The 13,980-nt window shown below is 40.0% G+C and overlaps 1 protein-coding gene across 4 annotated transcripts in view; it reads left to right on the top strand.

The window, feature by feature from the left end:
* The window catches only part of CUBN (cubilin), a 196,380-nt gene that overhangs the window by 146,676 nt on the left and 35,724 nt on the right, over positions 1-13,980 (top strand). For all 4 annotated transcript variants that reach the window (XM_067562300.1, XM_067562301.1, XM_067562299.1 and 1 more), the window contains 5 exons: positions 2,711-2,860; positions 3,681-3,802; positions 5,905-6,130; positions 8,114-8,301; positions 12,071-12,233. In XM_067562300.1, coding sequence (XP_067418401.1) covers positions 2,711-2,860; positions 3,681-3,802; positions 5,905-6,130; positions 8,114-8,301; positions 12,071-12,233 — 849 coding nt within the window. The remainder of the gene's footprint in view (positions 1-2,710; positions 2,861-3,680; positions 3,803-5,904; positions 6,131-8,113; positions 8,302-12,070; positions 12,234-13,980) is intronic.

The raw sequence follows: 13,980 nt of genomic DNA, 5'->3' as shown, positions 1-13,980 counted from the left end.
TCTCCCACCTCTTCTTACTCTTCATGCCCTCAGGCTGTGATACCAAAGTGTTTAAATAGAGAGATTCTACTGCCCATGGGAAGAAAAAGAAACAAACTTAGTCTTGCGTTATTGAGAATTGTTCACTTTGACCAGACTAATGGATTTTCAGTTTACACAAGACTCATGATGAAGACAGGCTGTTGTAATTTTGCTGCATATGCTGACGGTTAACATTTAGTGAGCAGTGAGATCCTAATGGGGCAGAAGGTCACTGAACACTAGCAGATTTTCCTTGAACAGTATCACAAAAGCAGGCATGAATTTGAGAAAAGCTCCTGTTCGGTAGCAGAGGGATCGGAGACACTGACTCAAAAGGAGAGTGTGGAATTGTCCATAGTACATTTGTTTTTGTTTGTTTGTTTTTTTAAAAAAGGTAGAAAAGTAAGCTTATGTTTACTTGATACTCCCAGGAAAATGTGTTTACTCCCAAAAAGTAAAACAAATATTTAATTTAATTTCAAACTTCATGGGATGAAGTTTAATATTGTTGTAAATGATCAACTGCATGTCAGTATTTTGCAAATGTTAAACTAGTCTAATTTCACACCCTACTTTTTGAATGTGCATTCTTTGTTTTTCAGTGGCAGATCCTGGACTTTATTATTCAATCTCCACCTTTTTTCAGTTTGAATCACGTTCAGTCAAATAGATGGCTAGCGTCCCATTCTGTGCCGAGAAAGCTATGCAGATTAATATATATATAATTAGTGTATAATACTGGAAAAGACAGGTTGCACAGTTTTTCTGTGTAATTTACATTAAATGTAAGTTTAATATATATCAGTTTTCATCCACAGATCTCAAGGCACTTTACAAAGTTAGCTAAGTATCATTATCCCTGTATTACATAGAGAGGTTGAGTGGCTTGTTCAAAGTCACACCAAGTACCAATGGCATGGCCTGGAATAGAACCCAGATGTTTCAATTTCTACTCCAGTGCCATCTCTGCTGGACCCTGCTGCTTCTCCTTTTGCAGTCCATGAATTGCTTATTAATGAAACCATAAATCTGTAGGCCAGTATTGATAGAGAAGCAGATTTAGGAAGATAGTGCTCTGACATTTTGACAAACACCATTATAAAGTGCCTCACTCTTCTCTCTCTCTCTCTCTAATTAAGAGTATTTATCTATACAACACTAAAAATAAAATACTAATCAAGCCAGCAAACATGAAATAGAAGCTTGTAGAAACATATGCAGATGATTAAAAGTTACAACAAATACTTCTACCAATGACATTCTTTGGTCTGTAGAGAAGTCTTCAACTAACAGAGCAAATGTTGCTTAATTTTACACTGTTTTGGAGAGGAATGCTGCAGATACATGCAGAGCTGCATGCTCAGATCTTTGGGAAGGGGGTTCCCTGTGTTGATCTAAGAGTGACTGTTTATGAATGAGGGACACCCATATATTTCTGAAACTAGATAGATCTTATCCAAACTGAAAATTCCCACTGAATTTAACAAGCATTCCATGAATGGAAGAACCAAGGGATATAAGTGTAATTAGAATATACGTGTAATTAAGTTTGTAAGCCAGGTCTGAGTGTCTCAGTGACACTCTCCCTGCTCAGCAGCTGAAAGGGGGGCACTTTATTTGCATGGGCTTTGTATCTGCATGACTACAATTAAGTATTTAGCATAACTTACCTAGGTGCTGAGCATAATGGGAAATGGTTAGCAGGGCTGGTTTTGGGCTACAAACCACTTTTGTGTTAACTACTGGGGTAATGAAATGTTGTCCTTCAATTGTATGAACAGATGTCAGCAAAACTGTGCTTAGTCTGTTATGATAGAATCTGCACCCTAAACTAAACAGAGCTCCACAAGGGTGGCAGACAGATGTTTCAGCCTGGAAATGGGGGAGAGGTGGAGCAGTCTCCTGTTGGGAGCACACTGGACCCGGTAAAGGGCTGCCCCTGGCATGGAGTGATTCTCTCTCCCCATTGTTAAAAGATAGAATCAATGACTCATCTTGGAGTCTTTTGTTTCTTGAAAGCAGGGACATTGCCAAAACCAGCCCTGCTAACCATTTCCCATTATGCTCAGCACCTAGGTAAGTTATGCTAAATACTTAATTGTAGTCATGCAGATACAAAGCCCATGCAAATAAAGTGCCCCCCTTTCAGCTGCTGAGCAGGGAGAGTGTCACTGAGACACTCAGACCTGGCTTACAGGTTAGCTCATCCATTCTTTCCCATCCTTCAGCCACATGACTTTGCAATGCTATGGACCAGTCTGTGAGTGAACACTCTCACGTCCCATTGGTCAGACCAGATGTAGGCATCAAGAGAGCGGGGGAAAGACTAGCATGACTAACATAGAGCTAGCCATAGTATCTGCACATTCAATTCAATTCAATTCAATTCAGAAGGATAAATAATACAGCTTCTATAATTGTGGACTGGATCTAGTGATCCAAATGCCAATATTAAACTCTAACGCTCTGCAAAAAGTTATACATGTAGAATAATTAGTCTTCCTTTTAATGTATACCATATTGTTTTGTGTGTGTTAAAATACAAACAAAAACAAAAAAACAACTTTATGCTGTTCCTCCCCACTTCTCTCCCATTTGTTTCACACAAACTAATTTAATGTACTACAGGTATTTTAGCATTGATTGCTTTAGCTGCAAAATTGGCAAAGTGGCATGTATTTTTACTCAGGGGATGCTGATGGAGAGCTGATATCCAGACTCTGTGGCCAGGCAGCACCTTCAGTGCCACTAATAATAGCAGCTTCTCAGATCTGGGTGCACTTTAGAAGTGATGAGCGTGTGGAAGACAGAGGATTCTATGCCAGTTATACGTTTGCAGGTAAGTTCTCTGACAAGCTATTTTCCCTGACTGTGGCAAGTCTAGTAAATGCTAATAGTCATGCTGATCATATTGGAATACAAGCTATGAGATCTGCCCTTGAGCAGGCCACAGCAGTGTGCTCCTTGAGTTTCTGTTTAAGCCAAACACATTATCAGCTGAGCTTTCACCCACCCACTGTTCTCTGTTTTATCTCTATTCCTTGAGCTGTGTTTTGAGTGTTTTGCAGTGCTAGTGAGGGGCAGGAAGACACTCAGAACAGATGGAGGTTCTTGCAAATAGAGATGTAACTGATAACGCCAGCAAAGCTGGAGATTCATCAAACAGACCAACCCAGTGATCAGCAAACCTAGTGGGCTCATTGTTGTTTATATCTTTGTACTCTTTTTGCAAATCTACTTAATGCCAAATCCATTCAAGCTACACTTCTTTGCCATTTATACCCATTTACTGACCAATGCACATTACTCTTCGTGTCAGTGCTGAATTTGACAGCGGACATTTATCTGGACACATCAGTGATGCTATGTTAAAAGTGCCAATAAAGTGGAAGTTGTGGTTTTAAGTATCAATTTCCAAAGCTTTTATAGGGCTTTATTAGGTATCAATGTGAAGTTTCAAGCTCGCTAAAGTTTCTTACCTAGTACACAGCCAAAATATTTTTAAAGCTTGAATTTTCTAAACCAGGTTGATCATCATCACCCATCTCAGTTCAATTGGAATAGGTTTTTTCAGCTTGAAATATTACCTATATTGCAGGTGTTTGTTTAAGAGTGTGCAGTTTCTCAAATATTCTAAAATTGTAATTTTTTTATTGCAGCCTGTGGTGGTATACAGACTGCTGAAAGTGGGGTTATCTCAAGCCCTAACTACCCAGATCCTTACAACAATTTTAATCACTGCTCTTGGTTGTTGGAAGCTCCACGAGGTCAAACTATTACCGTGAGTAACAATAAACACATGCTATAGAAAAGAGTGAATGCACTTAATGTATTACATGAATTTGTAGGAAAAGTGTTTTTTAAATGGTTTAAGTCTAAAAATGGGAAATATTAAAGAATGAAAATGTCACTATCAACAACATCCTAGGAAGGGGCAAAATATGCAATAGAGATAAAACAACTTGCTTCTGTAGATCATAATCTATTTTTTAAAAAGTTGAGGAAATGAATCTTCTAGCGGTTCTTGTCCTCAGATGTACATCACCCATCACTCACTCTTTCTCCCATAAAATAAACAGCTACTTTAGTGGCTTATGGGTACACAGTAGCTGAATTTAACTAGATGTGTAGTGATAAGCTTCTGCCTTTAGGAAGACAAGTCTGAGGAAGAGTCAGACTTTAAGCCACCTTTGTATACCTAGGATTGTAGCCGGCTCTGGAGGCCAGAGTGGTCCCTGGCATAAACTACAGCAGCTTCTGCCCTAATTTCCAGCAGCTTCCCAAGGGCTGCCAATGGGCTGTTTTGGAGCAGCCTGGAATCCCTGTAGCACTCTACACTATGGCCCTCACCTTCATGCCCCGGCACCAAGGCTTGTGAGGGGATCAGCTCAGGGCAACCCTGTGCTGTGCTTGCACTAGTAGAATTCTCCTGACCCCTCGGGTAATAGGTCTAGCCAATGATATATAGGGATCACTCGGGGGCTCATATCTCCTTGAGCCTTAAAGTGCTGCCCAGAAACAATTGTGTGAACCAGCCTTCTGCATTTATTGTCAATCAATGATTCACAGACCAAACTTCCCCAGTTTACGTGTAAAAAGACATGTCTTCTAATTGCAGGCTCAACAGACTAACCTGGGGCTCTGTCCATCTAAGCTGCACTCTATCTGTCACTAGACAGGTATTTCAAGTGTTTTAGGGGATATGAGGACATTTGAGGTCAACAAATATGTATTTAATCAATGCATTTATTTCAATTAGTACTATTCCTAATCAGGTGAAAATAAAGTTTTATTATAAATGGAGCTAGTAGTGACAGCTGTAGTGAAGGTTGCCCAACACTATCCATTATGAGCCACCATTTTCAATTCCTTATCATTTTCCAACTACTAATCATTTGCAATTAGCTTTTCCATGCTTGCTCTTTGCCTCAGGCTGAATTTTTGGGGAAATTAGACTAGAGGGATAACTACAAATCTTTTCGCTAAACTCTTCCATACAGATCCCCACTCTTAGAGACTGGCAATAATTTTGTGTTGGAAGAGGGCCAGGTACTCATTAATAAAGATCAATAATTAAGAACAGCTCTAACAAATCTGTGAGCCTTTGTGATCAGCTGTTTGAAATCTTTGATCTGAAAATTCCACCGAGGTGCATATCAGCCCATGTACCCCAGCCTGGGGTCAGCACTGCCCACATTCTTCCTGTCTGACACATCCAGTTTTTTAGTTGTCTGTTCTCCTTCAGTAGTTTTGCAGCAGCGCATCTCATGTTTAAAAGAAAATAAAGTCATTTTCACTACTTTTGTTTATTATTGTGACAAAAATAGGGAGGGAGCATGGATTTTTTTCTTAAGTATTTAGTTGATATTTGTACCATAGCTGATTCTAAACTAAGATTTCATTGTCTCAGGCCCTGATTCAAGAAAGCAATTCAGCATGTGCTTAAGCCCATCGTTTTTCAGGAAAACACTTAAGCATGTGCTTAATTTTAAGCTCATTTCTAAGTCCCTTTGACTTCAATTCTAGAGCTATCCTTCCCCTCTCCTTCCCCCTCCTTTTTTCATTTCATATGATCATTACTATTGAGATACAGAAACTCCAGCTCAACACCAACAACAAAGTACCAGGGTCAAGTTGTCAAACCAATTAGCATGTTAGCAGTCTGTCAAATCATTGTGCTAGAACTGTTAGAGGACCTTGGTAGATCTGTTCTGATGCATCCTGCAAGTAAATGGCTGGTTTCAGGTTCTGCATGTTTATTTTCTGTTCATTCCCTCTGAAGCATCTAGCACCGGCCACTATCAGAAGACAGGATTCTGGGCTAGATGGACCATTGGTATGACCTAGTATGGCCGTTCTTATGTCATTTTTGTATGTTTATAGCTTACTTTTACAGCCTTTGATGTTGAAAAGCACAAAAACTGTCGCTGGGACTCTGTCACTATTCTGAATGGAGGCTCTCCAGGTTCTCCTATAATCGGACAGTATTGCGGAACTACATCTCCTGGGACCATTCAGTCAGGTTCCAACAAACTAGTCGTGATCTTTAACTCAGACCATTCAGTGCAAGGAGGTGGGTTTTATGCAACATGGACCGCAGAATCTTTAGGTAAGAGGAAAATAATCACTGTCTCATTTTGATACATATAATAATACTTAGCACTTACATAGCATTCTTTATCCAGAGGTACAAAACATTTACTATCTCAACCTCTTTAAATAAAATTTTGCTATAGAACAAAAAAATAGTGTGTAAAATGTTGCCACCTAACTGAGATGAGCCTGCACTGAAATGGCCAAGTGTTAAAACATTAGTCTTTAACCTTACAAACTGAAATCAAATTTGAATTCATATCCTAGTTTCTGATGGCAAGCACTAGATTGTTTCAGGCTGGCATCCTGTATGAAAAGCGACCTTGTTCCTTATACGCACTGTAGTAGTTTTTAAGGCCAGAGATTGCAAGATATTTTCTTTCTGTGACAATATCCGTTTCACAGTTTTGTGGTTTAAATATTAAACAATAAAGTTACCATCATGGAACCAGAATAAAATCAGGATCAAACTAGAGCTATGGAGTAAAATTTTCAAAAGCTCCTAACTGACAAAAGACCCTAAATCCCACTTACTTTCAATGAGAATTAGGGCTTGTCAACATGAACATTTAAGTCACAGCAAGTTGGGGTTTGAATTTATCCTGCACTAGCCTACCACTAACACTGTCCATGAGGACTCTGCTAATGCACACAAACAGTTTGTTAGTGCACTTTAATCTATTCAAGGAGACAAAAGTAGAATGTTATAAAATTTTAGATTGCTCTTCCTCTTCTCTTTAGTACATAGTTTCTGAAATTATTTTGAACCCATTGCTTTAGTAAATTATTATTGGAAGCAAAAATACGTTTCAAATTATATGAACCACATACAGTAGAACCTCAGAGTTATGAACACCAGAGTTACAAACTGATCGGCCAGCCACACACCTCATTTGGAACCAGAAGTATGCAACCAAGCAGCAGCAGAGATGAAAAGAAAGAAAAAGCAAATACAGTACAGTACTGAGTTAAACATAAACTACTAAAAAAAATTGAGGGAGCGTTTAAAAAAAAGATTTCACAAGGTAAGAAACTTTCTGTGCTTGTTTCATTTAAATTGCGATGGTTAAAAGTAGCATTTTTCTTCTGCACGGTAAAGTTTCAAAGCTGTATTAAGTTACTGTTCAATTGTAAACTTTTGAACAAACAACCATAATGTTTTGTTCAAAGTTATGAACATTTCAGATTTACGAACGACCTCCATTTCCAAGGTATTCATAATGCTGAGCTTCTACTGTCTAGGAATGTGAGCTTCCATAGAACTATGGCTGACTATTCTTCTTTATAAATGAATCACTTAGCATTTATTTTTAAACATGCTGGGCAAAATTCTGTGCTGATTTAACTCCTCCTGCAATCCTATTAAAGTCAGTGGGACTGCCTGGGGTGGAAGGGAAATCAGAATTTTGCCCCAGGTGAACAGATGCCATTTGAGTAGGATTCACATGTACAGTTGCGCTGTTTAAGTTATGTACAGTAAGAAGCGCAGGGGTCTGGTAATGGAATGAGGTTTCACCTCCAGGACTGGTTCGAATGGCTGTCAGTAACAATGTGAAAGGAACGATGGGATGGAGGAGGCTTGCAGAGGCTTTGTAGAAATTCCTTGTTACAGTACATTAGATCTTCTCACTTCTGTGTTCCATGTGTGAGCAGTGGTCAGTTTTACTTACCAGATACTCACAGATGGAACAGAGCTGAAGGAGATGAATAAGGAAGAAGAGGGAACACGTGGGGAGGAGAAAGGAACAATGAAGTGAAAGAAGAGCCCTCTCTTGAGCCTATCCGCCACCACCAGCAGGTAGTACTTCTCCTCTGGTAGTAGGAATAGCAATGGGGGTGAATGGATGATGGGTCTCTTCTTTCTTGCTTCTGCAGTCACAGGAGCAGGAAGCACATGTGGGGGCAGCCGCTCACCATCTTCAGGCCCAAGTGAATGCTGTGAGAGCATCAGTACCTGAAACATTTTGACCAGCTCTACTATCTATTTCTATTTTTCTAGGATGTGGTGGAATCATTCATTCAGATAATGGTACAATCAGATCTCCCCACTGGCCACAAAATTTCCCCACGAACATCAGATGCACGTGGGTAATCATGACTCATGAGAGCAAGCACTTGGAGATGAGCTTTGACAATAACTTCCAGATCCCTGATCGTAACGGAGCGTGCCAGAGCAGTTATGTGAAGGTAAGAAAGCACTGGTATGAGATCTGCAGATCTGTGGTTTGACAGTATTCAGTGTTTAGTATTAATTACATGCAAAGAAAGCTATATTAGTACAATGGTATGGTTAAGATTTTAAATACACAAAACCCTGAACATTCAAAGTTATGGTTCTGACAACAACATAGTAGAGAATCACAATTGTGATGCTATAACCCTAAATAATCTATTTATAACTATAACCCTGTGTAAGATGTCCAGGTTGTCTTAATCCTTACTTAGATGTTTTTCATCAGCAGTTTAAAGCAACTTGTTTTGAAGGCATTAGAGCAGGGTGGGACATGCTTTGAATTCCTTGTAGTTTAATTTTTTCTCAGGCATGTGGCATATGTTCCATGGTTTTGTACTAATTCTCTCCAGAGCCACAATACTCCCACTTGTAATAAAGGGCAAGCATAATTTGACATCGTGTAGGATGACTTGAGCAGCTCTACAGCCAGTGGCTGAGAAGACCTAAATGACATTAGTTATTTAAAGCCATAAAAAACAGGTATTAAATTTGCAATTTTATGTTCTGCCCCATTGAATCACTGCAGTAAATATGTCACTAATAAAGCTTCGTTTCATAAACAAAGTCTGACTGCTGCCCAATGGAGGAGTCTGTTGATTAAAAATGGCCAAGCTGACCTGGATGACTATCCTAGTATTATTATATGCAAAGCTTGTGTATGGAAAGGACAAAACAATTTGAATGGGCAAGTTAGCCCCTGAGACCAAGTGAATAGAGATTTAGGGCACCGTACTTTTTGGGTATCTAGCTTGAGATGCATCAAGGGACATGGCTATCAGAAAGTGCTGGGAACCTACCCTCTGAAAATCAAGCCACTGCAATGTGTCCCAAACGTGGGCACCCAAAAACCAAGGTCCGCCAAATAATAGTCACTTTTGAAAACCTTGGCCTGAATGTGCACCGTTTTTATACTAATCATTTAAAGTCCCAAAACTGCAAACCCCTAGGAACATGAGAAACGTTATTCACATGCCTAAGTGTTTGTGTGGGATCAGCCAATACATGGCTGGCCCCATGTATTGCTAAGATGGCTGTTTATATAGCCATCACAAAACAAGACGAGATCAGCCATATACGACCATCTTGACTTCTTTCTAACAAATGAACAGTTTTAATCAAATATTCTTTATTTTCCTTTTTTTCTTTTTTTTTTTTACTGGATGAGTGGTAAGGAAAAATCCTATAATCACATTGACTGGAAAAAAGTTAGGTGTGCTATTGAAACTGAAACCTTAAGAGATTTCAGCACATTGCATTTGGTATAGGAAGCTAACATTTTATCATGTAAGCAAACGACATTTGGTTGATATCCTTGGGAAGGTACTGAAGTAAAAAGGATTAAATTCAATAAGGATAAATGCAAAGTATTCCACTTAGGAAGGAACAATCAGTTGTACACATACAAAATGGGAAATGACTGCCTAGGAAGGAGTACCGTGGAAAGGGATCTGGGGGCCATAGTGGATCATAAGCTTAACATGAGTCAACAGTGTAACACTGTTGCAAAATAAAAAGCGAACATCACTGTGGGAAGCATCAGCAGGAGTGTTGTAAGTGAGACACGAAAAGTAATTCTTCTACTCTGCTCTGCGATGATCAGGCCTCAACTGGAGTATTGTGTCTAGTTCTGGGCGTTACATTTCAGGAAAGATGTGGACAAATTGGAGAAAATCTAGAAGAAAGCAACAAAAACGATTAAAGATCTAGAAAACATGACCTAAGTAGAAAAATGTAAAAAACTGGGTTTGTTTTGTCTGGAGAAGAGAAGACTGAGGGGGGACATGATAACAGTTTAAGTACATAAAAGACTGTTACAAGGACGAGGGTGAAAAATTGTTCTCTTTGACCTCTGAGGATAGGACAAGAAGCAATGGGCTCAAATTGCAGCCAGGGCAGTTTAATTTGGACACTAGGAAAAACTTTCTAACAGTCAGGGTAGTTAAGGACTGAAATAAATTGCTTAGGGAGGTTGTAGAATCTCCATCATTGGGGGGTTTTAAGAACAGGTTAGAATGGTCAGGAATGGTCTACTTATTACTTAGTCATATCATGAGTGCAGGGGAATGGACTAGATGATCTATTTAAGTCCCTTCCAGTCCTACACTTCTATGATTTAGCAAAGAGCTAAACCACCTGCTTAACGTCAAGCATTTAAGCATGTCTAGCTTTACGTATGTGCTTAAATAGGTTTTAAGCATGTGCTTAAAAGTTAAGTACTTGCTTAAGTGCTTACCTGACGAGGGTTGGACTACCTGCTTAAAGTTAAGCATGCGTGTGTTTTTCCTGAACTGAGGCCTTGATTAGCCTTAAAGTTACTACAGATATGCTTGTTTGCAGTGTTGTAGCTGTGTTGGTCCCAGGACATTAGAGAGACAGGGTGGGTGAGGTAATATCTTTTAATGAACCAACTTCTGTTGGTGAGAGACAAGCTTTCAAGCTTTCAAGCTTCAGGTGTGGGAAAGGTAATCCTAGTGTCACAGTTAAATACAAGGTGGAACAGATTGTTAAACATAAGGAATTATCAGACTTTGCAAGAGATCATTCGGGGTGAATTGGGCAGTTAACACTGCTGCAGTCATAGGACAAAAGAAAGTTAGTGGGTTATAGATTGTTATAAAGAGCCATAAAACTAGTGTCTTTATTGAGTTCATGATTTGTAGTGTCTCGCAACATTATGAACTTAAGCTCCCAATGTCATCCTTTGAAGGTGTTGTGCAGTTTCCTTTGAGGATGAGGACTAAGAAGTCAGATATAGAGTAATGGTTTTGTGAACATTGTTTTCCCACAAGTGATAGTGTTTTTGTCTTATCATTTTTCTGTGTGAGTTCATTCGAGAGCAGAATGGTTGTCTCACTTCACCCACGTAATTGTTTTTGGGGCATTTAGAACACTGGATGAGGTAAACAAATGTTGTGACAGGCATATGTAGGATCCATGGATCTTGAAAGCTGTGTTGGTGCAGGGTTTTGATCATTGTAGCAGTGGAGATGTCTGCAGATTTTGCATCTGTTGTTCTGGCAGGGTCTGGTGCCACTTTGTGTGTGTTGGTCTGTGGGGAGCTTGCTTCTGATGACGAACTTGGTGAGGCTGGGAGTTGTTAGAATGCCAGAAGAGGGGGTTGAAGAAGGATTTCTTTCAGGATGTGGTCTCCATCAAGTATGGGTTATAATTCTTTACTGGTATGTTTGGTATTTCATAGAAAATACTTTACTAGTCCTTAATATTCCTTTTTTGTGTTATGCATGCCATATATTACATTACTTTAACTTCCTATATAATTAGACACCTATCATTAAACAAATGAATACAATGTAATACAAGAACAAACTTACTTTTGGTTTGGAGGATATTAATTATCTGAAGCATCTGAATTGGAGTCTATATATTACTCTAGCATCTCAGCCTAAATTCTTGTCTACACTCTTATTGGCAGAGAGAGTATATTTAGTAATTTGTTGTAAACATGGGTGGTCATATTTATATACATTTATTCGTCAATTGGCTAAGATAAAATAGAGGTAAGAATTATTGCATGTGAAATGTGTTGTGTCCAGGCTCTCTGCTGAATTCACTCACATCCTTAGGCTTTTTCAGTAATGTGGAAGATACTTGTACATTTGTAACTTCCTTGAGGGACAGTTAAAATGTAATTCACAGTAATGCATTCACACTGACTGCATGGAGTTTGAAAATACTAACTTGTCCCTATCCTGGATCTGTCAGGTACTGAGGGGAAATAATGATGAAGAAGAAGCAGTAACTTTGCTGGCCACAGGATGTGGAAGTTCAGCTCCTGGATCTGTTGTTGCTCCCAGCAACGTGATAACTATAGTGTTCCAGTCTCAGGATACCCCTGGACATGGCTTCTCTGCATCTTTCATAAGCAGTAAGTAGCATTTAAAGTCAGGAGTCCACTTTGGATTAGCAGCAAACAATGTTACCTAAAAACTACTAGTTCCAGGCCTCAGTTCAGCAAGGTTCTTAAGCATGTGCTTACCTTTAAGCACATCAGTAGTCCTATTGGAATCAATGGAGTCACATGCTTGAAGTTAGGCAGATGCTTAAGAACATTGCTGAATGAATGGGGGCTTCCATTTTGTCAACATAGCTTTAAACAAGCTATTTGGAAGATAGGGTTCTAGGATCCTTGAGGAAGGAACCCCTTTGTATTTCTTTTCTTCACAATATTTGTTTGACTCCTTTGTCTAAGTATAGAACAACTTGTGTTGCTACCTGGGACAGGGAACCTGCCCCTCACTGCCAGGAAAGGGTTAAGAAGGCCCTTGGAAAGGCAGTGAATAGGAAGGAGCTGCGTGGCAGTCAATCAGGGCCCAGGAGGCCAGTATATAAGGAGCGACAGAGCAGAGCAAGGACAGTGCCTCCCAGGAGCTCCAAGGGGAAAGAATGGCAGTATCCTGGACAGAGCAGTGGCTGGCTGCTGGGAATCAGCAGAGCCAAAGTTCCTGAAGCAAGGGTGGAGAAAGTACTGAGGATGTGGGGAAGCATCCCAGGGAAAGCTACAGAGGAGTTGGAGGAGATGCAGTAAAAGGCTGCCACACCTAGAGTCCCTAGGCCGGGACCTGGAGTAGTGGGCAGGCCTGGTCCCTCCCCCAGCCCCTGACTGCCATAGCACTGGTGGCAAGACTGCAGTGGCCACGATGGGAAGTGGCCTAGAATGGACTACAGAATCCCCCGGAAGTGGGGGAGCACAGACTGTGACTCAAGCGGAGGGCTGAGTCACAAGAGCGAGGGTCGAGCAGAGACAGACATGAGACACTGTAGAAAGAGGTGTCTGCCTGGCTGAGGGCTGATTCCCCAGATAACCAGAAGGAGGCACCAAGGCAGGGAGTTGCACCACGTTACACTACCCTTAGTAATGTATTCCATGTCCTGCATATGAACTACTCTGCATATGAACTACTCTTGGGTACGGACTCAACTAACTTCTTTCAGCATCTGCTTCAATAGGGTAAAACCAACTGTAAGTGTAGGAGGTATTGTCTTGATAAAAAATAGAATACTTTTTCTGGTGTGTTGCCAAAACAACCCCTTTATGAACAAGTTTCCCTCCAGCTGAGTCAGATTAAATTCAGCAGGAAAATGTGTGTTAAAGCGCTTAAAATAACAATGAGCCAAAATTTAAAAGAATCCACAATTGTAATAGATTTTTGCGCTTATAGGATCAGAAATGATATGCATCAGCGATGTTTTATGGTAACAGTTATTGCTATGCAGTTGACTTAGTGCCAGATTCTGCTCCCATTAGAGTCAATTCAAAACTTTGAGTGAAGGCAAGGGCACACATATTCCCATCTTGCAAACAGGTGTTGATAATTTGGTACCAGTATATGAACGTTCATTTGTACTGACCACAGGCTGCAGACAGCCCTTTAATTTTAAGTCCATTAATTTTCAAATGCATACAGCCAGAAAAGACACAGAAGATTAGGCAGGCTTTTGAGTTGGAAGAAATTACTGGTATCTGCTAGGGATGTAAATATTGGTTACAAAAGGTAATGGTTTAAACTATTAATTATATCGGTTAGCCATTTAACCAATATAATTGTCCCCCTCACACACCTGCAACCCCCGGGTAGCGCCCCTAGCCCAGCTCCGCAGGGGACTCTCGTTTC

This window comes from Emydura macquarii, unplaced genomic scaffold, assembly GCF_026122565.2.
Source record: "Emydura macquarii macquarii isolate MOO-44397 ecotype Brisbane River unplaced genomic scaffold, CSIRO-AGI_Emac_v2 contig_2422, whole genome shotgun sequence".
Lineage (NCBI taxonomy): Eukaryota > Metazoa > Chordata > Testudines > Chelidae > Emydura > Emydura macquarii.
Note: the sequence above shows the minus strand (reverse complement) of the source record. Positions and strands in the feature narration are given on the sequence as shown.